This window comes from Schistocerca americana, chromosome 7 (assembly GCF_021461395.2).
Source record: "Schistocerca americana isolate TAMUIC-IGC-003095 chromosome 7, iqSchAmer2.1, whole genome shotgun sequence".
NCBI classification, from domain to species: Eukaryota; Metazoa; Arthropoda; class Insecta; order Orthoptera; family Acrididae; genus Schistocerca; species Schistocerca americana.
In genome coordinates, this window is record NC_060125.1 from 503,364,789 (window position 1) to 503,388,736 (window position 23,948).

The window sequence follows — 23,948 nt, forward strand, 5'->3', positions numbered from 1 at the left end:
GGTTCCTTTCAAAGGGCACGGCCGACTTCCTTCCCCGTCCTTCCCTAATCCGATGAAACCGATGACCTCGCTGTCTGGTTTCCTTCCCCAAAACAACCAACCATATTTGTGTACTTCTTGGTGATTGTGCAGTTGTCCTGATATGAGGTTACTATGACAGAGGTAACAGCCTCTGCTACTTCTTCAGGCTCTACTTAATTCCTTATTGAGGTTTTAATTTCCGATAAGCCTAAGTCAAGGTCCCTCTTGTATGTCTCCCAGTCTGTTTTCCTGGGTTTCCTATAGGTCATTGTCTGTCTGATTCCCATTTCAACCTTGAATTTTATGTACATGTAGTCCGATGAGGATGGCTCTAACACCACATGCCATTGTTTGACATAGCTGCCTGTCATCATGGAACCAAAAGTTACATTAATTACTTCTTCCCTTCTGTTATTCCTGAATGAATGTAGGTTCATTGCCCCTGTTCAGGACCTCCAAGTTGTTAGCTAAAAGAAATTCAAGAAGGTACTTACCTCTGCTGTTGTTGTCCTTGCTGCCCCACACTAGGTTGTGGCCATTGGCGTCGTATCCCACCAGCAGTTGGTTACCTTGGCGATGGCAACCCTCTACCAGTCTCCTCACTTCCAGAGGAGGAAGAGAACTGTCTTCTTAAGGAAGGTATGCTGAGGCCAAAATAATTTCCCTCGTGATACCTTCCTCACATCGCTGCATTTTAATGTTCACTAGGTCCCTTGAGCAGAAATCCATCATTGGCATGAAAGAAATTCCATTGCTTACATAGATGCATGTTTTGGAGTTTCTTAGATTTCTAGCATAAATCAGCTTACCTCCAGTGCCACCGAGGCCCGATACACCCACTTTATATAAATAGGGTTCTTGTATCAGGGCCACATCCACTTCTGCCTACCCAGGAAGCGACTCAGGGCAGCAGAGGTTCCTTTACTGTGCTGCAGATTAATCTGCAGCACTTCGAGTCTCCATCTTGCTGCTGTCTTTGAGAACCCTGACGGTGGCCTGCGAGAACCCTAAAAACAATTTCAGGTCCTGCTCCCTCATCACCTTCAGGGACTTCTCTCCGACCTCCACTACCAGTGTTCATCCTTCTGGTGAAACCTTCTGGTTGATCACTCTCCAATAGAATCTTATTTTCTCGAACAGAGTCTTAGGAGAGACTTCCTTAAGGATCTATGGTACCGGTATTGATATCTTTGCGGTCTTAAGAAGCTTCGCTACTGTCTTAACCAGCAGCTTCGCATCTTCCCATTGGGATATCATGGGCACCTTGTCCTTGAGCCATTCCACCGTGTGCATCCCCTCACAGACAAAAATGAGGGCACTGCGATCTAGATAGACCATCCTGAATTCGAAAAAGAAGAGGTATTGCACAATGCTATGTATTAAACTGCCTTGAAATTTATTAATGTTTGCCATCTGTTATCATACAATATGTCAACTTCACTTGTGAGCAAAATTCAAGCGTAACTAATACAACAGTAAAAGTTCATCCGAAAACATAGTTAAGAAGAATTATTGTATTATATGTGGAAAGCAGTAAATGTCTATCCATTTTCTAAGCACATACCTAACTTACCTCATGGGTTTTGTGTGTACAGTCTATAACTTTTGAGGCAATGGACATCTACATATTCAGGATATATGAACATGAAAGAAGACACATCAAGTTGCAGACTTGATGTGTCATCTTCAGTCTGTCTTTTCCTACATTGTTGATATTCCTAACAGAATTTCCATTGTTTGATATTCAGGATATATGTTCATTCTCATACACATATTATCATTTATAAAGGTAAAGTTGGCAACAACCCTGCAGCTGAACTGCCTCATGTTTTGTAGGAGCACCACTATTTTTGCCCTGTAGTTAAAGAACCTCCATTTTAAATCATTTAGCTTCATGAAGTTGCAAAACAATATTCCGCTTCTGCCATACTGGTACCTTTTACTGCTGTTCTGAGATTAATTTCTTTGCTAAACGGCTGTCCTCCAGTCGTGGGAAAGCAATGTAAAATGAGATACTCATGGGCTGATATTTTGTGTTTTGTTTAATTTCCTGTCATGAATTCACACTCAATGTAAAGAGTTTTGTGTTGCGCAGCATAAGTAAACATAATAATAAAGTTCATCTAAAAACAAAGATGATGTGACTTACCAAACGAAAGCGCTGGCAGGTCGATAGACACACAAACAAACACAAACATACACACAAAATTCAAGTTTTCACAACAAACTGTTGCCTCATCAGGAAAGAGGCTCTTAAATATGTCTGCTTGTGTCTGTATATGTGTGGATGGATATGTGTGTGTGTGCGCGAGTGTATACCCGTCCTTTTTTCCCCCAAGGTAAGTCTTTCCACTCCCGGGATTGGAATGCCTCCTTACCCTCTCCCTTAAAACCCACATCCTTTCATCTTTCCCTTCCCCCTTTCCTGATGAGGCAACAGTTTGTTGCGAAAGCTTGAATTTTGTGTGTATGTTTGTGTTTGTTTGTGTGTCTATCGACCTGCCAACGCTTTCGTTTGGTAAGTCACATCATCTTTGTTTTTAGATATATTTTTCCTCACGTGGAATGTTTCCCTCTATTATATTAATAATAAAGTTCTTTCAACAAAAAAATAACATGTCACCTTTTTATGAATTGGAACATTGTAAGAATTCCACTTCATATTTTCAGCCCTTGTGGGATACACAACACACAAACAAAAACTTGCATGATACTACCGTTTTGGACACTTGCAAAATTGAAAATTTACGGTGAATTCACTGACAATCCAGTGGTGAGGCTTAGAAACAAATCCAATCTTAATAGTGACGGTGAAGTGATGTGCCTTCTTAGTAGAACACACAGCCTTCTCGGGTCTTCATCAAGCTATCAGAGCAGCACTTTTATAACATACCAATATTTTCTCAATAATAGTACATCCCGTAAACACAAAAAGATCATAAAAGACTCTTCTTCGTGATGTAATATACTGAGCTTTAATGGATGCCAGTCATGCTCAGCTGAGATATGCAAATTCTCTGTGCCACATATTTTCAGATTATGGCAGTTTATTTTTTGCTGTTAGCATGGGAAGTTACTTTAGAAGAAAATAAGTCTACCTGCAGAAGTGTCACCTCCAAGTTCACTTGCAGATCTTGACAAAACTGGTCATTTTTCCCTCGCTCTATTTACGAGTGGAACAGGAAAGGAAATGACCATGGGTACCCTCTGCCACACAGTGTGCAGTGGCTTGTGGAGTATTGATGTGGATGTGTATCGTCGGACATTGTCAGGTACCATGAACTGGGGAGAAACTGTTAACTGGAACACTGTCCACAGTAACATACCTTTTCTTTTAGAGGAGGAGACTGGAGCTTCCAGCCACTATCACCCCTCAGGCAGCCCATAATCTGTGCTAAAACCAAATCACCCCTCTACACATTAATATGTAAAATAAAGGAAAGACAATCACTCACCTTTAGCAGACTGATATGTGGCACCTAGAGACACACAACAGAACACATTATTAACTACTTTTCAAGCTCTAGTTCTTCTTTTGGTGGAAGGACATTATCACCACAGCCACAGTATTGTGCATTTGGGTGCCTGTGTGGTTATGTATGTGAATGTGTGTACTTTCTGACAGAAACAGAACCAGAGCTCAAAATCTGGTTAAGGCAGTGTTCTGTTACATGTGTCTGTGCACTGCACATCAGTCTGCTAAAGGGGAGTGGTTGCCTTTTCTTTATTTTACATTTTGTCCCATCCAGGAATTTCCATGATCATTATCTATACGTCATTAATTGCATCAAAAGAAAACTATACTTCATAAAACTATAAAATTATGACTTCGAACTTCACTTCGGAAAACTATAAAATTACAACTACTTACCACCAGCAAATGAAAATCAGTGTACTGCATAATCATACACAAAAGTAGAAAAACTATAATAGCTTTCAGAACTATAAGTTATGGAGGTAAGATAGATTGTGTGGGAATATGATAAGGGAGACACAGGGCACTCGGGCATCATTTCGAGAGGGATCCACGTGTTGTGAGGATGTGGAGAGAAAAAGATATTTTTGTTTATTTATGGATTGAGTTCAAATATGGCCGCGGATGCATACCAGCCACACAGTTGAAGTCACCACAGTTGAGATCCATTCTAGCATAATGAAAGACTGCTGAGTGAAAATGCCTGGGGTATTTGACACTATAAACATGCCAACTAAACTAGTACAAAATATACTGCCTGACCAATTGTGTATGAAAGAGCAGTGTGTGTAATTGATGCAGTGATTTCTGACGACTTTTGACCAAAAACACGTCCAGAAGAATGTTTTGCTATAGTTAGTTACAGTTTTAAGGACTTCTTTTACCTAGTCATGAAAGTGAATGAAACTTTGATCCCTTGTCAAACACATAGAGGTGAAACCCCATTCAGTACAATAGCCTAGGCTGATGAGTTTATGTCAAAGAAGACACAGACAATTTTGTTTTCTTGTAAAGTGGTGACGACTATTTCTTGAGATTGGCAAGGTATTATTTGGTTAGATTACTGGAGAAATGTCTATGCTTCATTCTTAGATAATTTGAAACAGGAGTTGAAGTGCATTATTTGAGCAGTTAAATGGTTCTGCATCCACTTTGTTCTATAGATGTAGCTCAGAATGGCTTCTTCATAATTGCTAAAATGAAATTTTGTGTTACTAGGAAGAAATTTTCATCAAACAAGGAAGTGATCATGGCCATCTGTATTTATTTACAGTGTGTGACATAAAATATATTTTTCTGATCAAATAAAAAGCTTGGAAACTTTACGAACCAGATGTATAGGAATATATGGAGACAGTCTTGAGAAATAAAGTGAGGATTTTGTTCTAAATAATTTTGACTTGTTTTTCTTGACATTATTATGAAAAGGATAGATTGCTGCTCACCGTATAGTGCAGATATTGCATCACAGATAGGCACAACAAAAGGACAGCCAAAGTAAATTTTCAGCCAAAAAGTCCTTCTGAATTAGACCACACACACACACACACACACACACACACACACACACACACAATCATTGTCTCTGCTGAGGCCAAATGGCAAGCAGGTGGTGGGGGTAAGGAGGAGGCTGGGGCATTAGGGAGAGAGAGAGAGAGAAAGAGAGAGAGAGAGAGAGAGAGAGAGAGAGAGAGAGAGAGAGAGAGTAGGGTGTTGGTGCCTACCCTGCTGTCCCTCACCTCCCCATCCCACTCTCCTCCTTATCCACACCACTCAGATTGCTTTTCCCGTCAGGCACAGCTGGTCGCTATCTGGCCTCAGCAGCCAGAGACAGTGTCCGTGCGTGTGTTGGTGTGTGAGTGTGTGTGTGTTTACTTGTTTGACAGTCTTTTTGTTGTGCCTATCTGTGAGTAACATCTCCACTATATGGTGAGTAGAAATCTATCCTTTTCATAATATTGTCATTATTCCATCCTAGATTTTTCATTGTTTGCTTTTTACTTGTGGTGGTTTTTTTTTTTTTTTTTTTTTTTTTTTTTTTTTTTGTCAGATGACCTTTTTGTTTCTGTTTACTTATAAATTGGCTATACTTTCTAGTCAATTGTCTCTGCATGTGTTACCTCTATTATTTACTGATATACTGGAACAATGTTTACTCTCTTCTAATGCTTCCACACACTTTATTTTGCCCTTTCATTTCGGTGAAAACGTTTTTACACCAGAGTAATGAAATTCAACATCTTTTCATGTTCCTGCTTCTTGTTTCTGTTAAGCAAAATATTTTATTCATGTTTCTTTGTATTATTATCTTTTTCTTTTATACCAGTGACATGCATGTAACAGTCCAATCCCTGCTCTCATTTCAGCAAGCAGTTGCATCTCCAAATCGAACAGTTATAGTGAATCAGGTTGAAGCAGGCCAACAAAGAACATCTAAATCGGTTGCAGTAGAAAACCTTTCCGTTGACACTGATGAAATGAAACTCCGCAGGATGTGCCTGCGTGTTGGCACAGTTGAGGTATCTATGTTTGTATTTTGTGTGTGTGTGTGCGCGCGCGCACGCACACACGCTTGTGCTTGTTAGTTTCTTTCTTTGTGTAGCACCTGTTGCTGTATAATGTCATACATTCTTTGTTTACAGAAAGTGCAGATGCAGCCACAGCATCGACGTGCAGTCATCACTTTTGCTAACCCATCTTCAGCGGGAATGTTCATCGATCGTTATCAGCGTAAAATTGTTGACCTCTCACTCATACAGGTGTCACTAGTGCCTTAAACGACACCGAATTATTGTGGAGGAATTATACTCTTTCTTTGCAGGCTTGCACAGCATTTTCTTACTGAAAAGAGAGTCTGAGTAATGACTTACGTCACTGAAATTGAAAGGAGAGATTGTTATAAGTCTTCGTTCGTGATTCGTGAAGCAGCTATCTTTGTATTTCAGCCTTTACAAAGGAGATATCACTGGGAGCACTGAAAATAAAATGTGTTCTCTCTCTCTCTCTCTCTCTCTCTCTCTCTCTCTCTCTCTGTCCCTGTCCCTGTCTCTTTTTCTCTTTGGTTTTCAAGCACACATGACGCCCACCCCCACCACCACACACACACACACACACACACACACACACACACACAATTCCTGCAATACAGGAATATGGAAAAACCTCCTCACAATTTATTGTTAAAAATTCTTTCAGCTGCTTAATATGCATCGCCAACCGTTGCAGCTTATTTAAGAACACCAATATCAAGGAGTCATACAGTATGACAAGACCATATTTTGTCTCATTATTTATTCTGTAAATAATCATGTATAGGCCTCTCTGGAGTATGCAGTTTAATTTCTTTTCTTTTTAGTGTAGTGCCTGTGTACTAAACATAAGCACTAAATATTTTACAACAGTTTAGTACATTACTTACAATCAGAAAAACGTTAATGTTGAAACCAGGAATCACAGATAGCTGCTTCCATTAACATAGCAGTGGTGTTTACAGTTGGAATAGTCTTCTGACATTTACTCCGTTTGGCAGTGTCATGCCAGATACACACAAGGTTTTAGCCTATTAACTTACATAAGTACATTTATTTGCTGTGCATACCCTGCAGGAATGAGAAAAACAATATTAGTTGACTGTTGGTGCTGTTTGTCATTGGGACAGATATCTTAATTAATTTGGTGTTGCTGTGTAATGAATGTCTAGCTGCTGTGAGCAGCTAAAAAACATTTTTGATTCAAGACTGAAGAAGTAGATACTTCACCATCATAACACAGCAGCTCAAGAAAAAGACTGAATTTGAAGTATTTGTGACTTCAGAGATTTTTGTCATAGTTATCCAAGAAAGTTGTGACATTTGTAACAATGTGTGTGTTCATGTGAACTTGAAGAAGACGCAGTGGTCTTGAAACCGACAAAATTTTAGAAGACTGAAGATGTTACTAATTTTTTTGCTGCCTGTGGCAGTTCCATAGCTAAGCTGGAAAATATTGTGCTACAACAAAGAAATGAAACTGGTTTTGTTTAGTTTGTGAATTATTTCATCCTTATTTCATCAAATTAGGATGATTTTTATCTCCTCTTTTTGTACTGGTTGCCATGAAGATACAGGAATGCAGACATTGTCAACTTCTTTATGGATAAGTTGCATGACTTGTTCTCAAGCACCATAAAATAGTTTCTTTAATACAACTATTATACAATGCTTCATTCAAGAAGCATGTATGACTTTGTAAAAATAAGTAATTAACAGAAAGATCTGTTTCTGAATGAAAACTTTTTTATATTACTTTAGTAAGTTCCTCAAAATGAAATCTATCAATTTTTGCACAGTGAATATCGTTTGCAATGTGCATGTTGCAAGCAGTTAATCAGCATGAATGGTGAATCATAATCTGACAGTCAATTAGAAGAGTATATTTTTAAAAGCAGTGGAATATTTTTGAAGGAAGATATATTCTACAGTGTTCAAAAGGATTGTGAAAGACACACAACTCTGAAGTTTGTGTATGTATATATTGTTGTGATTTAGCATTACTACCCTTAGACTTTAGATAGATTGAAACTGTGGGGTAGTTAACTCACTTTGAAAGTTTACTTCCAGAAGATACAAATTTTCAACAAATAGTTCTCAGAAAACTGGCTTCTTGAATAGCGAGGAAATTCGAGTCCATCAACTCAACTGGCACCAGGCATCCAATATGCAAGTAAACTTCAAGTGCAGGTATACATTTTTATGATGTTTCACAATAGTTTCATAGAATACTGAAAATATTACCACAATAGATCTGTTCACTGGCAAGCAGGTTCTGCTGCAGTATTTTACAGTATTTTTTCCCCCTCCCTCCTTTGGAGGGATAGTATTTTGGCACCTCTACATTTTTTGTCTCAACTTATAATGACCCTTATAAACTGATTTTTCAGAAATATTGCTGTACTTCCACCATCATTTTAATTCACAGACTGTGCTGTTATTTATTTTTAAAAAAGACAGAAATACATTTTTTGTTTTTTTTTAGAAGATTATTCTGCTTTAGCAACTGATCACTAAGTACATACAATGGAACACAAAAGCAATATTATGGAGCCAGCTGTGATTGGCAGTCTTCAATATTTTGATAAAATTCATGTTTATACACACACAATGTTTTTACCAGTGTATCACCTAGCTCCAGTAAGATGTAATGTGTATTTTCACCATTTAGTCATTGTTTTAAAAATATGAATATTTTATTAACAGTCCACACAAAACTTTGTGAATTATGGCTGTAATAACTGGAATTACACTGGAGTTTGGGACAGTAGCTTCAGTAAGTAATTTACTTAAGGTTTCTATTAAATATAGTTCAAAAGATGGTTTTTAATATTTGTGAAACCGCAAACAGTAAACCAGTGATTGGTTGTATCAGTGTAATTTGGTTTTCTTTCCATATTCTGTCTTGTTTGGTCTGCAGTTCTCTCATAAAGCTGAGTGTCAGAAACAGTCATCTATAACACATCTCACTGAATGTGTGTTTTGCTTATAATGGTTAATTATATTAATAAAAAGGTATATGATTATTTGTCCATCTATATAAAATACCAAAAAGGCTACTTTAAAACATAATTTCAAAGAACTTACCGCTGATACCTGGTTCTTCTGTTTTAGTTATTAATCAGGGTTCAGCAATGTGTTTCATTCAGAGCGGTTGTATTTTGTATCTGTTTTTAACTGCACTTATTCCCCTCTGTGTGTGTAATCAGCCTTAAATACCCATCCTCTAAACACTCATGTTTGAGTAAGTGTAGAGGTTTTATTAAACTGATGCATTCCACATACTTGCAGAATGTAGCATTATATATTGTGTTTGAGTTGAGTAATTGAGTACCCAAGTCTGCATTTTGCCTTTTGTTGCTGATTTGAAGATGTAGTGACTCTGATTTCTTGGGCATAAATATGGGCTTGTGTGATAAAAATATTTACTGCTTAGAATGTCATGAGTCCACATACATATTCCAGCATAGATGATTTTAAGTCTGTGTATTTGTTTGTTAATGGAAAATTATAAATTTTAGTTGCAAAGATGATACATATTCACAGACTGTACTGGAGTGGACTGTACAGGAATAATTAGAGAATGTAAAATTACAACAAAATAAAGAAAAGAAACAGTGATCCAAGTATGCTGAAAACATTAAAATGGAACAAACTTTCCTGGATTTTCATTCTGATTTCCAGATTTTTTTTCAGCAAAACTATCTATTAGTTGAATATACAGCCAAATCACATTTCCAAAGTATATTTAGTGACAAAAGTATTAATAAATACTTTTCTTTGAAAGGTACAGCTTTTTGAGGCAGTAACAAGTGTTTTTTGCCCTTGCCTCACCATTTTTATTTCTGAAATGGAAGCATGAAGGAAAATGTGTATCATATTGATACTGTGTACAATGATAAATTGAAACTGAAATCAGACACATAGTTGAGATGCACCTTGGGACTAAAGTATTTCATTTTGTGGAAATTGCACATCCTTTCTCAGTATAATTTAAATTTTTATATCACTGTTTTATTAACTCTTAAGTGGACTCATTATTGTATTGAAAATATGGTGGATAGATACTGCATGTTATGTACCTTCAACGTTTTTGCTAAAAAATGTAACATATTTTTCAAAATTCGAAATCTCGGCACTTAATGAGTGATCTGTGACCAGGTGCATGCATTCAGTCAATGCTAGGAATCTGAACATGAAATCAGTATCAAAACTAATACAAGGAGAATAATTCCACATTGCCATGTTGATGTGAAGACACTCAAAACAGCACTGTGCAATGTTCCAGTATGATCAGTGTAACGTGTCTGCCAAATAAGCAACATTTCTATTTATGTGTAATGTTTGCTTAATTAAATGAATATTGGTTTAATTTTTAAGAAGGTTATTTTGTCAAAGTCCACAAATGTAAGCTCTATGTGTAGATGCAAAGTGTTGTTACTTCTCTGCTTGCAATAAGAAAATTTATTCTCCTCATTCAGGAGCTGTAGTTGTGACATTTGTTTACTAATGCAAGACTGGTGAACTCATATTCACAGATACTTCACAAAGTTAAAGCAATCTAATACATTATAATGATTCCATTTATTTTTAAGTGTAGAAAATATTCATCTTGAGGTTGAAGCTCTGCTGTCCTTGCCTGCATAGAGATACATTTGCTTTTGGGCGGGATCCAAGTGGGCGAAACAAATTTTTTGCCTTCTTCTACTATCCAGACATGTATTGCTGAAGTTTCAGCATCATCAGTGGGCTCGTATTTTCTTTCTATTAAACAACTGGATAAATGCTTTTTACTGGATGTACTTGTATAAATGAGAGTTTTTAAGATAGTATTTGCAACTTTGAAAACTGACAAGACTTTTTATATTCAGGTTGAGTGAGGAGGAAAGGAACTTTCTTTGTGGGGTGATTGTATTAGTGATTCTGGAAGGAAAAAATAAATAAATAAAATGTTTTCCCTCTCCTTAACCGTAACCAACATACAGCTGTTTGAAAATCACAGGCATCAGTTGCATGTCCTCCTTCACTAGCAACATTAGGTTACGTAATTGTGTCTTCATTGACCATAGGTCTTTTTCTATACCATACTTTTTTTCCACACATACACATTGATATGTCTTTGTGGCAACTGACTTGTACACTACTTGGGCTGATACTTCTCCAGTTATGAACATTTTGACAGAAACAGCAGCCAAGACATTCCTTACTATATAGAACTACTAGCTCGTATTTTAAATGTGAATGAGCTCAGATCAGCAATGAAGCAGCTGTCTACATGAACTGCAAAATACATTGGAGTTGACAGTGGACGTGTTGAACATCCTTTGTGATGAAATGTGCACAATTAATCAAAATGTTAGATCCCAACGTTACATATATGAGGGCACTCTGAAAAATTCTCAGCTTCATAGTGAAAATGATAATTTATGCTTTCATTCAAAGAAGTTTTATTTCTCAACATAATCTCCTCTAATATCAGTAAATTTCATCCAGCTGTGTTCTAATGCCGTTATCCCCTCTCTGTAACATTAGTAGAGCTGCAAAGTACCCATCTACAGCCACAATGGTTTCATGATTGGAAAAAAAGTGCTGACCATTGAGGAATTTCTTCAGCTAGGAGAATAGATAGAAGACCAAGGGAACCAAATCTGGGGAATAATGTAGATGTTCCAGTATTTCATGGTGCAAACCCCTCAATTTACCCATTGCCAAGACATTGTGTTGGGAGGTGCACTGTTCTGATGGTAGATGATTTTTTCCCTTCTTTAAAGCAAGTCCGTTTTCACAAATGCTTGCATCACATTTCATTAGCAGTTGAGAGTAATATTCTCCAGTTTTTATTTTACCATTTTCAAGGTAGCCAATCAACAACATGCCTTTCACATCCCAAAAAACTGATTCCATGATCTTTCCCACCAGTGACATGAGCCTTGGCTTTTTTAACGCTGAAGAATCAGCTTCTGTTGACTGCATAGAAGCTATTTGGATTTGGATGTGTTGCCGTGTACCCATGTTTCATCCTTTGTCACTTATTGATGCAAAAAGTTACTTCTGTTTTTCTTAAAACGCACCAAGCATTTTTCAGAAAATGTCATGCGAATGCATCTGTGATCTGCAGTGGCGCATGCTACCTGACCAAAGCTTTCTCATCTTCAGTTCCTGGTGCAAGATGTGACCAAGATGTTTGGTATCCCAGAGCATTAGCAAAATGCACCTATCTTCCGAAATCATATTGTGCCCTTTGTCAGTGATTTCCAGTGTGCTTGTACTTTTTGGACGTCCTTTGCATGGATCATCTTGGATGCTACAGCCACGTTTGAACTCAGCCGCCCATTTCTTAATGGTGGAAACTGAAGAGCAGCCATAGACACTTACAAGCTGAAAATGAATTTCAGTCAGTGTTAAGCCTTCTTTTATGAAAAATTTAATAATTGCATAATACTGTCCGGCCCCAGTAGTTGAGTGGTCAGTGCAACAGAATGTCAGTCTTAAGGGCCCGGGTTCAATTCCCAGCTGGGTCGAAGATTTTCTCCACTCAAGGGCTGGGTGTTGTGTTGTCATAATCATCATCATCATCCATCGACATGCAGGTCACCGAAGGGGCATCAAATCAAAGACTTGCACCCGGCGATCAGTCTGTTTGACGGGAGGCCCTAGCCACATGACATTGTTTTATTGCACAATACTCAATTTTTTCCGTTTTCAACACCATACACATAACAACTACTTAAAAAGACTGCCTACAGTTGACTGCTGCCTGAAATGACTTGCAATGTTGTGTGGTGTCTACTAACATGTGTATCGTTGTAAGAGGGGAAAATCATGTGACTAGTGCTGCGATCTCTGGGCCAAGAACTTTTCAGACAGCCCTTGTACTATCACCTGCATTTGTCCTGTTTTATGTTGTTTTTTTAGTTTCCACAGAAGCTGTTAAGAACTTGACATGTTCATATGACATTTTTATGTTCAGAATCACCAATATTGTCACTCCTCAAAGCATTACCATTCCTCCTGACTCACCCTGTATGCCTTGTTAGCATATGCTTTGGTTTTTCTAGTTTATGTTTTGCATTATAGGTGTTTTCCTTTTACAGTTGTTCAGCTGCAACCAAATAGAACTTAATGTAGAAAAAGTTGTTTACAACTGAGAATGTTATGAATATGCCTGACATATTAACTACAGTAATTCTGTGTGGATGATTTTGCTTGTCTTTTGGTGTGTGTGTATGTGTGGGGGGGGGGGGGGCACACACACCCGCACACAAGTAGTAAAGAGCATTTTCCCTGTTGTTTAATCAGAAGAAAATAAAACTCTGCTGATTCAGTTGCAAGTTGAGAAAAAATGTGTTTTGCTCAAGGCAGATCCCATCCAAAAACAAATTTAACATACAAAAATAGTTAATAGTATACTTAATTTTCAGAACCACATGAGGAAAGAGAAAATTAGTGATAGGTGACATGTGGAATGATAGGTGACTCAAAATCATGTTAAGGGAAATGTACCTTGTGTAAGGATGAAGGAGGATAAAGATCTCGGAAAATAAGATGATGTAACTTGAATAATAAAAATTTATTGCTTGTAAAATAACAAGTAACTACTGCCTTCCTTTGTTACAGAAGAAACTAAATATACACTCCAAAGACCTCTAGAATTACTTCGGCAATAAAGTAATTTCCGCACATGCTGAATGAAACATATCAATAACTTTGAATAAGGACAATGTGTTTCAAAAGCACACAGAATAGTCAGGCTATGTGTGCACTGATGTAACACTAATAACGAAAGCAAAATGCAGCAGTTCTGGTAAAACAAATTTTTTTATGACCAAAGAAAAAACTGTGAACAGAATCCCCAGTTTTCAAAGATAATGCTACATTCAGGTGACAGCAGCAATCTACATGTTGCATTGTATTAATGGCATAGTATAAAACCTACATGGAAAATCTGCTGTAAAGTGACACCAGTTGACTGGAGATAGGTGATACTGATTTCATGTATATAATTTATAAAGTATTTTCCACAAACAGCTGTGTCCTTTGTTGACTTTGTAGCTGTGTTGTAATTGTAACTCCTGAACTACTTCAGTGGTAAAAAGAATCAACAGTTGTGAAGAGATGTACAGAAGTGAAACAATAAGCTTATTTTGAGGAGGTGTACAGTTCATAAGCATCACTGAGCAGATGTAGGGAGTAGGTACTGCTTTGCTGGTGATTGCAGAAATGAAAGTCCTGTTACTGACAATTTTGTTTTAAAAAAGTAACTTAAACATGGATTGTTTGGTGGAAGTACAGACTGTTTATTAAGACTAAAAGCTCAAAATACATAGCCTGCTTGTCAAATGCACTGGAAAACATTTGAACTCAGTAAGTTGCAGTAAAACAATGGAAAATACTTTAGTCATTTAAGGTATTGTTTTATGGAATTCATATTTACTTTGTGTATCCTATAAAACTTGGAAAGTAGTTGTAAAAACTCATTTTAAACTTGAATGGCTGTTATCTGATTCACCTCAGTTCATTATATTATATGGAGGTGCAATCAGTGTTGATTTAATCCAACAGAGATAGCCATCATGTATATTTTTAAAAGTGCCTTGTTGTCAAAAAAAAAAAAAATTGACAACCTTGTTCAATAGTACAAATTTTTGTAATTGTAAAAAAAATATTTATTTTGTTGCATTTGTTTACTGGCTGTGAAAATTGTTTTAATAATTTTCTGTGGTGAGTTAGTGCATTGAAATGCAACTTGGTGCTATATTTACATTTTACATAAGAGCATTAAAGAACATAGGAGCTTTCTCATATATTCATAAGGCATATATGATCTGATTGTGATAACATTTCACAACTAACATTGGAGTATTGCATTAATATCTTTAAATAATCATAAGTTCATTCATATTTTCATTGTTACATCTGAACTGAGTAGCCAGTTTTCATCTTCAACCTTCCTTTTTTGTTGTTATATTTATTGTGTTTACATTATTAATTTTTGTTTTGTAATGTTTTCGTTATTTTATCGACAACCCCAAAGAAACTTCATTTGACATTTGATCATAATTAGCTATCACCTTCCACAAAAATGTGGTATTAGGGATGTTACTGAATTTGGTGCCTAAAACTTAAGAGCATTGGAGTATTGTGCATATTTTTTCTTTCGTTTTAACATTAGAATTCATATTAATATGTGCAACATAGCTGTGATTGTATTTAAGACTGAATATTGGCATATTTCCTTAACTTTTTACCTGTTCAGTTTGTGTTAGCGTTTGTAAACAGCAGCATTTATTTTTTACTGCCTTTTATGTTCTACCATTGTGTGTTTATTGTATATTCGTGGATGTTGTAGCCATTTCTTTTTGATGGCTTTGTAAATATTTTCCACGCAACCAGAATTATTTATAATTTTATATTTAAGTAATGTAATTATTGTTGGTCTTCCATTAATGTATTAAGTGAGGAAATCAGTCTACTCTCAATTTATATGAGAAAGAATGCTCTGCAAGTATTGAAATTTGCTTTAAAACATTTTGTGTGTCACACAGGCTGATTTGTGTGTGCTGTAAAATATAAACTATCAGTAATCCTTGAGGGGCATTCTTTCTCTCATCTGTGATATCATCAGTGATCATTTGATCACTATTTGCTCAAATCAGGTGGTTCTTCCAACTACTGATACTATTTGAAACAATAGTATTTCTTGTTTCTGTCTTTTCATCATCTGTTTTCTTTCTTCTCTCATGTCTTTCATCTGAAACCATAAAAAGGAAACACAATATTTTCCTCAGTTATGATGTACTCATCCAGTTTTTACTTCATCATAGATTTTTAATTATCATATTTTTAAACCAAATGTTAAAAGTCTCCATGTGAACCTTGTTTACCGTCACTATTAGTTGATGTATCGAGTGTCATATGTTCTTACATAGAGCCACATGTATTCTTACTTTCTTACTATTTATTGTATAAGCTATACAGCTTGTGTTAAGAGATACATTGCCACTGAGCACCTTCATGTTCAGCTGCGGTTCCTAAGTAAGTATAACATCTACCATTTGTGCAATCCTTTTAATAACACACTAAGTAATAGCATTATAGTTCTATTAATTTTTTGTGGAATTATTGAGTGTGTTTGTATTTTCACAACCTTTCTCAGTGGCATAACTGAGTAAAATTTTTTCAGATTTCGAACAGATCAGTTAAGTTATAATTCTTGCTTTTGACAGCTGTCACTCCCATTGTCTTCAGTAGTTACACCAGACTGTTCCAACGCTGCCCCATAAGGCACAGACACTTCCAGGTGCCCCTCAGGTTCCTCATGGTCAGGTGCAGCTAATATTAAGGGAAAGGGGTCAGGCAACACACAGTGAACATCTCCAGTCTGAATTCAAGCATTTATAGGACACATTTCAAGGACAACAGCTGCACCAAGAAAGATATGGTGAACACTTTGAAGTACAGTTGGTGATGAATGCTTTGTGGCTCAGAGGAAGATGCCAGAGTGATGATATTACATCCTTAGCGTGATATTTCAACTGGCAAGGGACTACAGGTTTTCCATTGATATGGATCGAGATTGTTCCAGCTTTCTCTGAAGATTTGAAATACGTTCCCCCTTGTGAAAGAATACATTGGCCATCTTATGCCAAGTGTAGCCAGTATTTTGTGTAACTCTTGCAGTATTTACATGAAACTAACCATTTGCTCTATCACAAGTGGTTTGCTTTCAATGTGAGTATGAGTCGGTTCTGCCAGAATATTGTCCACAGGATGAACACTAAATACTGTTCAGAAAAAAAAAGATAATCTTGAGCAGTCAGACAACTTATTGGGCTCCAGTAACTGGAAATGCAACTGTGTTTCAATTATGGCACAATAATTTCAATAATAGCTAGAGGTGCACCCTTCATATATCATGGTGGCAAGGTTTACAAATTTTGGATATGAAGCAAAAACAAAGAACATGTCCAGTAGTTATAAGGGGACAGGAATGGCAGTTTTGTATACAGTATGGGCCCTTGTACTCTTTTTGCATCATGTGGCACTGCAGAGAGCTGATGAAAGTAGAAATTGCCGCACTCTGCTTGATGTCCCTTCACATGCGCACATAATTCGATCCACCTCTATAAGACTCTGAGCTTTGCTGTTCTGTGCATATAAGGAGGGCGCAAATCAGTTCCAAGAAGTCAGTAGTTTCAATATGCCAGTGCCAGTGACAGCTGTCTAAAGCTCACGAATTATAACTCATTTTATACAAGTTGAAAAACAAAGTAGTTCCTTTTTTTGTGTAGGAAGACAAAGAGATGATGCGGCAGATGCATTATCTTGACAAAGAGGTGATACTGCAGATGCATTATGTTTGAGGAGGAACCGATTTTAATTTGTTTACTCTGTAGTTCCAGTTTGACTTTTTAAATGCAACAAATGTTATTGTTTTGTTAGTGGGTGTTAGCAGATAATTAGAAAAGAGTTGTTGGCAGAATGAAGGAGCCAAATCTGTAAATGAAAGAAAGGCTCACAGACAACTGTTCAGAACATGACCTATTTCCCTTAAAAGATTGATAGTATATTTCAGAAAACCATTTTATATTGTATACATCTTTCCATTTCTGCTTTGCCATCTTGCATGACCATGCTGTTGACAGGACGTTGCACTCTAATCTTCCTCCATTTCAGTTTTGCTTGAAGAAATGCACTATTTTCAGTGTTGAAGAAATGCACTATTTTCAGTGAACAATCTTCCACACCCTTGTGCCATCAAAAGCTCACTTTTCTTTTAAGGTTGCCATTTTGATCATTGTTCATGATTGATATTGCATGTAGAGGTATCAGGTTTTGATCTTTTAAGACCATAGATATTATGAAGTGCTAGTCTTTTGTTAGTATACACTAACAGGATAAGGTGTGGAGTGCTAATTCTGAAGCCATACTAGCAAATGTGTATATTGATTACTCAATTTAAACAGCAAAGTGAACATGATAAGTGTAGCATTGGACCCTATCTATTCGCTTGCACAATTATGACTCAATGGAAAGTAAGTGAAACTGGCCCAAAAAGTGTTTTTGGTATGTTTGAAATGTAATTTATCTCTTTGTGGATGAAATGATTGAAAAGGAAAAATTATATTTTCAGCAACATTGGGCACTCCTTCTTGCATGATCATTAGGTTTCTGATTTTAAAAGAACAGTCAGCAAAGACAGTAAGATCTCCTGGCCTTCAAGATTGATTTATCTCTCACACTGGTGAAAACTGCAAGGTCAGGTATATTCAGATAATTCCCAGGTACTGTAACAGCCACAACAGAACAGTGAATACTACTCTTGCCATTCCTCATGTAGAGCTGCTACACATATCTCAGAATTTGATAAAACTTCCATAATCCTGTATCAACTTCAGTGATGACCATTTCTAGCTTATTTGGTAAAGAGCAGTTCTGTTCATTAGATAGTATTTGTTATTTTGTGTCAGACTAATAAATATTTTCCATGTTGCTTGTATTGTAGTGATACATTGACCATTATTCAACCGAGACTTTTCTTTCTAAATTTATGAACACATTTTTCAGTTTCCAGAAAAATTGTGAACCGTTCATCCTGCAGTGTAGCAGAATGTCCCATCAGTAGTGCTGGGAGAGAAAATGTGCAATCAAGTCTCAGCTATTAAATTAGCTACAGCCACTTGATATCGTTTATATTGGATGATGGAACATACCAGGAGAAATGTTTGATTTCACCCACTTTCATCAAAGAATATCTGAAAATAACTTGGTGTGTAAAATGAGGCTTCATAATCTTGAAAGACAGCATCATTCTTAGAAAAGTACTTCTGTATCATAAAATCACTAGGTCTCAACAAGTCTACATAATCTTTGAGTGTAACTCACCCATGGTGAAATGTAATATTCAGTTTGAGCAGCTAATGACAGACTGACTGGTGGGACACGTTTTGGAGTATGCTTGGCTCCTGGTGTTGCTTGTGTCATATTCCTCTGCAGTTATTTATAAGAACCTGTTTGATTTTCGGCAGCCTTGATCCATGAGGGTTGGTTTTTGTCCATTACTGTTCTTTGCTGATTATATCCCTGCTAAGTCATGTGTGAAATCACTTTAAAATCTTTTCCTATCAGTAGATCTAATGTACTGATAATTTGAAATACACTTCCTCAAGTAAACCACATCTCAGCAGTTTCTCCCTTCTGAAAATTGGAGAGATATCTCATTATACATTTCCTGCAACATGTGTCCTATTACATGTGCAGCTACTTAATAAAGCATCAAAAAAACCATAGATTTTTGTGTCAGACTGTGACACACTAAAATTAATTCTTGTACAAAAATTTTGTGTTGATGGTGGTGATGAAGTAATTTTTTCTTAATTGCATCAACATGAGACAGAAATGTTTTTCTGGTGATGCAATCAGCTTATTGTCTTTTGTTCTGAGCCACTACAAGGGGAATCACAAGTGGTTTTAGTTTATTGCAATAGCACAGTTGGTTAGATGGTTGACGGCAGCAGTCAACATAGTTTTCAAGTGTAGAAATTTTGGGTGCAACATTTGCCTGAAATCAGGGAGACAGGATATTGTTCTTTATGCGGTTTTTTTACACCATTCCTGTAAGCCATATAGGTACTAATGGTGGTATGTGTGCTTTCCAGTTATGACCATTCGATTGTCTTCCCAGGATAATTTTTCGAAGTGATAGCTTTTCTGTTGGGGCTTTGTAGCTGTCTGGGCATGGATTTTAAATTGTTGTTCAGGAGGACCCAAATTGGGTATCAGTGTTGTGGAGAAGTTTCAGTGCCATTCATAACAGATGGCCCAGAAGCAGTGAAGATGAGATGCTGTCATAGGGTGGATGGCAGAGAATTGGGGGGGGGGGGGGGGGGGGGGCGGGCTTAATGTCTAGATGCACAGTATGGATAATGCTCAGGACTGGAGGATGGAAAAAAAGCAGAGGGTACTGACAGAGGTCCAGTTACTTCATCCAATTCAAACATTGGCATATGTTGCCAACCAAAGCGATTGATTGCAGCTGATGAAGCAGTATGCGTAGCAGTCAGCTGTGGAATTATTAATTTCTCACAATTACAGTGTTGCTATCTGAAAGACTAAAATAAGGCATGCAACCCACTTATGTGTATAATTAAAAGTGTGTATAAAATTGCTACTACATGGTACTTACAAATACTGCAAAGAAAAATAGCCTAATAGTACGACAAAGACACAGGAAAAGAAAAAACTACTATCTACCACCATCAAACTACTATCGACACTTTAACTGATTAACCAACTTTTAATACTTCTGTTAGTACTACTGCTTCTATGACTTCAGTAAACTTGTCTTATTGTTCATTCATTAGGGTCATTGTTTCATTGCGGTACTAATACATCTCTACCACTGAAGATTGTTTCTTCTACTGGATCTGCCCTTAAAACTACAGCAGCCAGTGTCTGCTGAATTCCTTGAGTGTAGGGTGACATGTCTTCCACCATAGCAGTCGGCTCCATGATTCACTGTAACTTCTTGGGACCCACATTTACATAACTACTTGCACTAGTGCAGTGGACTGTCTTTAAGATTGTTTCATTCAGTGATTGTCGCCTCAGTTACCTTCTTTCCATCTGCAAAAGATGTTGATAAGCACAGGTCGCAGCATACTGATATGTGGCTGAATGGTTCATGAAATCCTTGATGGTTTCGTAGGTATTCTATTATCCAAGATGCAAGGTTGACATTTTCCTCAATGCTGCTTTGGGATCCAAGCATACTTCACCTGTGACAACCATTACCCACAGCATCTTCGTAGAGCACAGTCCTACAAAATGTGTCCCGAAGTGTCCTCAATGTTGTAGGGCAACTATCATATGTCTATCTTCTGATTTTATGCAGATACCAGCCATGACTGTGCAGGTAATATGTCAGTCTTCTCGATGGGTGAAGAAATCACATTGTTAGTGTCTCCCTTATCATATATTCTCCTGCACCTGTATCTGAAGAGTCCCATTCATTTTACCACAGATTAATTTCTTCGTATTGTCATTATTCCAAGTATCCCTTGTACTTCTGAATTGATTGTCTTTCTTTAACTTAGACAGGGCTCCTAATGTCAAAGTCCAATGAGAATATTTCTAGGATTAACAATAAGGAATCATTTGGAATTGTACAGCACTCACTTCCAAATCTCTATAGATCACCTCGTTGCACTCTTTCAAATACTGAAACTGGCTTCACAAGCTGTAATCCTGCGTGCTCGCACCATATCCCACAACAGGTGGTAATACAAATCTATGGTATGCTTTGATTATTTTCAAGAGAAGTTAAAATTTTCTGTATTTGATGTTTATAATTTTTGTGCATCACATTTGTATATTTCCTGCATGCCTCCTCTCTGTGGTGTCTGAAATTCTGACAGTTATCTAGGATAGCTTTAGACACCTCATTGCTGCACTTTTTTCTAATCATTACATTGTGCAATTTTATTGTACAATTTCTTAGTAGATTCCCTTTCAGCAGGAAGTATCTATTTTTGTGGGGTTCTGGTGCATGGAGTGCAGCATTACACTTATCATCTATAATTCTTCTCAGATCTTTGCTTATGACAAACAACACATTATCTGTAAATACTACCAGTCAACGTATGTTACTGCCGCCATGTAGCTTTTGTATTATGAACTCCATTGGTACGCTGACAGCTTTTTTAAATGATATTCATTTCTTGCCCTGAGAACATTAAAGACTTGTCTCTAAATACGATAGGCTCTCAGTATACTGTACAATTCCTTACAACACTCCAACTCCCTAAGGTGATGAAAGAAAGATGGCCACAATAAGTTGTCAAAAGGCTGGTAATATATCTATCATCCTTACTAGAGTGTAAATAAAATTGTCTGTTCTAAGTGGCATCACCTTATCAATTAGGTCTTCAGTTGTCATATTGCTCAAAAATCTATATTGCTGAGGGCTCACTAGAGTGTAAGTAAAATGAATGCCTGTTCCAAGTGACATCACCTTATTTGTTACGTTTTCAATTTTTGTACCTCTCATAAATCTGCTCAGTTCATGCACCAGTCTATGTTTGTAGTCTTTTGTGTACAATGTTTTGAATGTCTTACCAAGAACATTCAGTCTGTATGATTTGGATATAATCGTATCCTTATCTTGCATTTTTTTACCATGTCTGCATTCTTCCATGGTGCAAAGGACCTTCCCTGTAAGAGAGTAGTGCTGTGGTGAGATATTAGATGCTGTTGAATGTGTGTTGTAACATCACAGTGCCCATTGTCTATGATTATGTGTTACAAACCTTCAGTGTTCAGAATTTCCATTAATGCTGATATTGTAGATTCCAATATGGTAGAACCCATTAGCAAAATTTATTATCTGTACAAAAATATCTGGACATCCCTACGTAATGTAGAACTGACCATTAAATGTCATGAGAAGTGGGTCTGCCAATATAAAACAAAGTGGGGAGTATTGTGTTGTCAGTATGAATAGAGCAGTAACAGCAGAATGAGTTGGTCAGTACAGCTCAGTGACTTTGAACATGGACTAGTTATTGGATGGCACGTGAGGAACAAATTCATCAGGGACAATTGAAACCTTCTAAAGCTGCCCAAGTCAACTGTTGGTTATGTGATTGTGAAGTGGAAATGTGAAGGAACAGCCACAGTTCCCTTTGCCTCAGATGCCAGTGTCCAACATCACTACCTTCTCCGGTTTCAACTCATGAGGAAGTATGAGCCAGCCCACTGTTCAGAGTGATGGTTACCAGAAGGCACAAATGTTGTTGTTTTCTAAAAAATTGTATCATGCCAAAAATTAATTTTCTTGATGATTATTGGAGTTATTAAACCTTTCTACAAAAAATAATTTTAGCAAATATTCGTTTTTTATTACTGTTTATGGGGTGAAACACTGTATATGGGACAAACATTTTCCCCTGTCGTCTCGAGGGCACACACTTTTCCCCCATTGCATCATCTAATTTATTTCTGGTAATGTACAGTGTGATTGAAAACTGTTTTCTTAGGTCAATATAAAAAATAACTTAAGTAATTTTATGATATACTTGCCTGACATTTTCACAAGCTTTTATATTTAAATACCCATCTTGCCCATATCAGCTTTTGTATACATATGAGTACGCTTCTGGGCTTGGAATTAAGATTAGGCCCATTTTCGGTGGGATTGTCTATTGCTTCAGATTTCCTTTCACAAATCTACCATTGCCTTATTTTCCTGACTGCCTGTTGTAGATGCCATTTGGAAAGTTTGATAATATTATTTATAAAATACGAATAATGATGAAACTGTTAAGAATTACTTAGACTTGTGTCGTAAAACAGCCACTAAATCTTAACTTTCGAGGCAGTGAGTCATACTTTAGAAGTTTCACTAAAATAGAAAGAGAGAGATTAGCACAACCTAAGAATTGAAGAGTGGTTTCATTATACTCTGATTGTTATCTAATGTGCCTCCTTTCTTAGCCAAAACTGGAACTTTTGGTGAGTAGTGTTTCTTGCAAACAGCATGGTATGAATTTGTAATGCTGTGGGCAGTACTAACCAGTGCTGATGTTAAACAAATTTCAGTGTGTCTTGATTTTTCAGATTGAATCTTATATATATATAGATTTTCAATTAATTACAACTCCCATTATTCCTTGCATTTCAGAGGTTGTGCACACCCAACCAACAACATTCCTGCTACAGAGGTCGACAGTGATGTTAATGAGTAAGTTGCATGTCACATATCTACAGATCCGAATCTCTTCTTTTAGCCGTGTGTCAAAGGCATCAGTTTTATTACGGTTTAATTAATATTTCTAGAGGTGAATTTTTGTAAACTTGTAGAATGCTGTCAAACGGGGTGATTTCAAACTGTTTTGTGGTTATTTTCTGCATAACTTGCATAGGTT

The 23,948-nt window shown here is 36.9% G+C and overlaps 1 protein-coding gene across 3 annotated transcripts in view; it reads left to right on the forward strand.

Moving 5' to 3' along the window:
* The window catches only part of LOC124622029 (RNA-binding protein 33-like), a 246,829-nt gene that overhangs the window by 216,492 nt on the left and 6,389 nt on the right, over window positions 1-23,948 (forward strand). For 2 of the 3 annotated variants that reach the window (XM_047147585.1, XM_047147587.1), the window contains exons 16-18: window positions 5,863-6,015; window positions 6,139-8,214; window positions 23,705-23,764. In XM_047147585.1, coding sequence (XP_047003541.1) covers window positions 5,863-6,015; window positions 6,139-6,273 — 288 coding nt within the window. In that variant the 3' untranslated portion in view covers window positions 6,274-8,214; window positions 23,705-23,764. The remainder of the gene's footprint in view (window positions 1-5,862; window positions 6,016-6,138; window positions 8,215-23,704; window positions 23,765-23,948) is intronic. The other variant, XM_047147586.1, reaches the window with a different exon arrangement.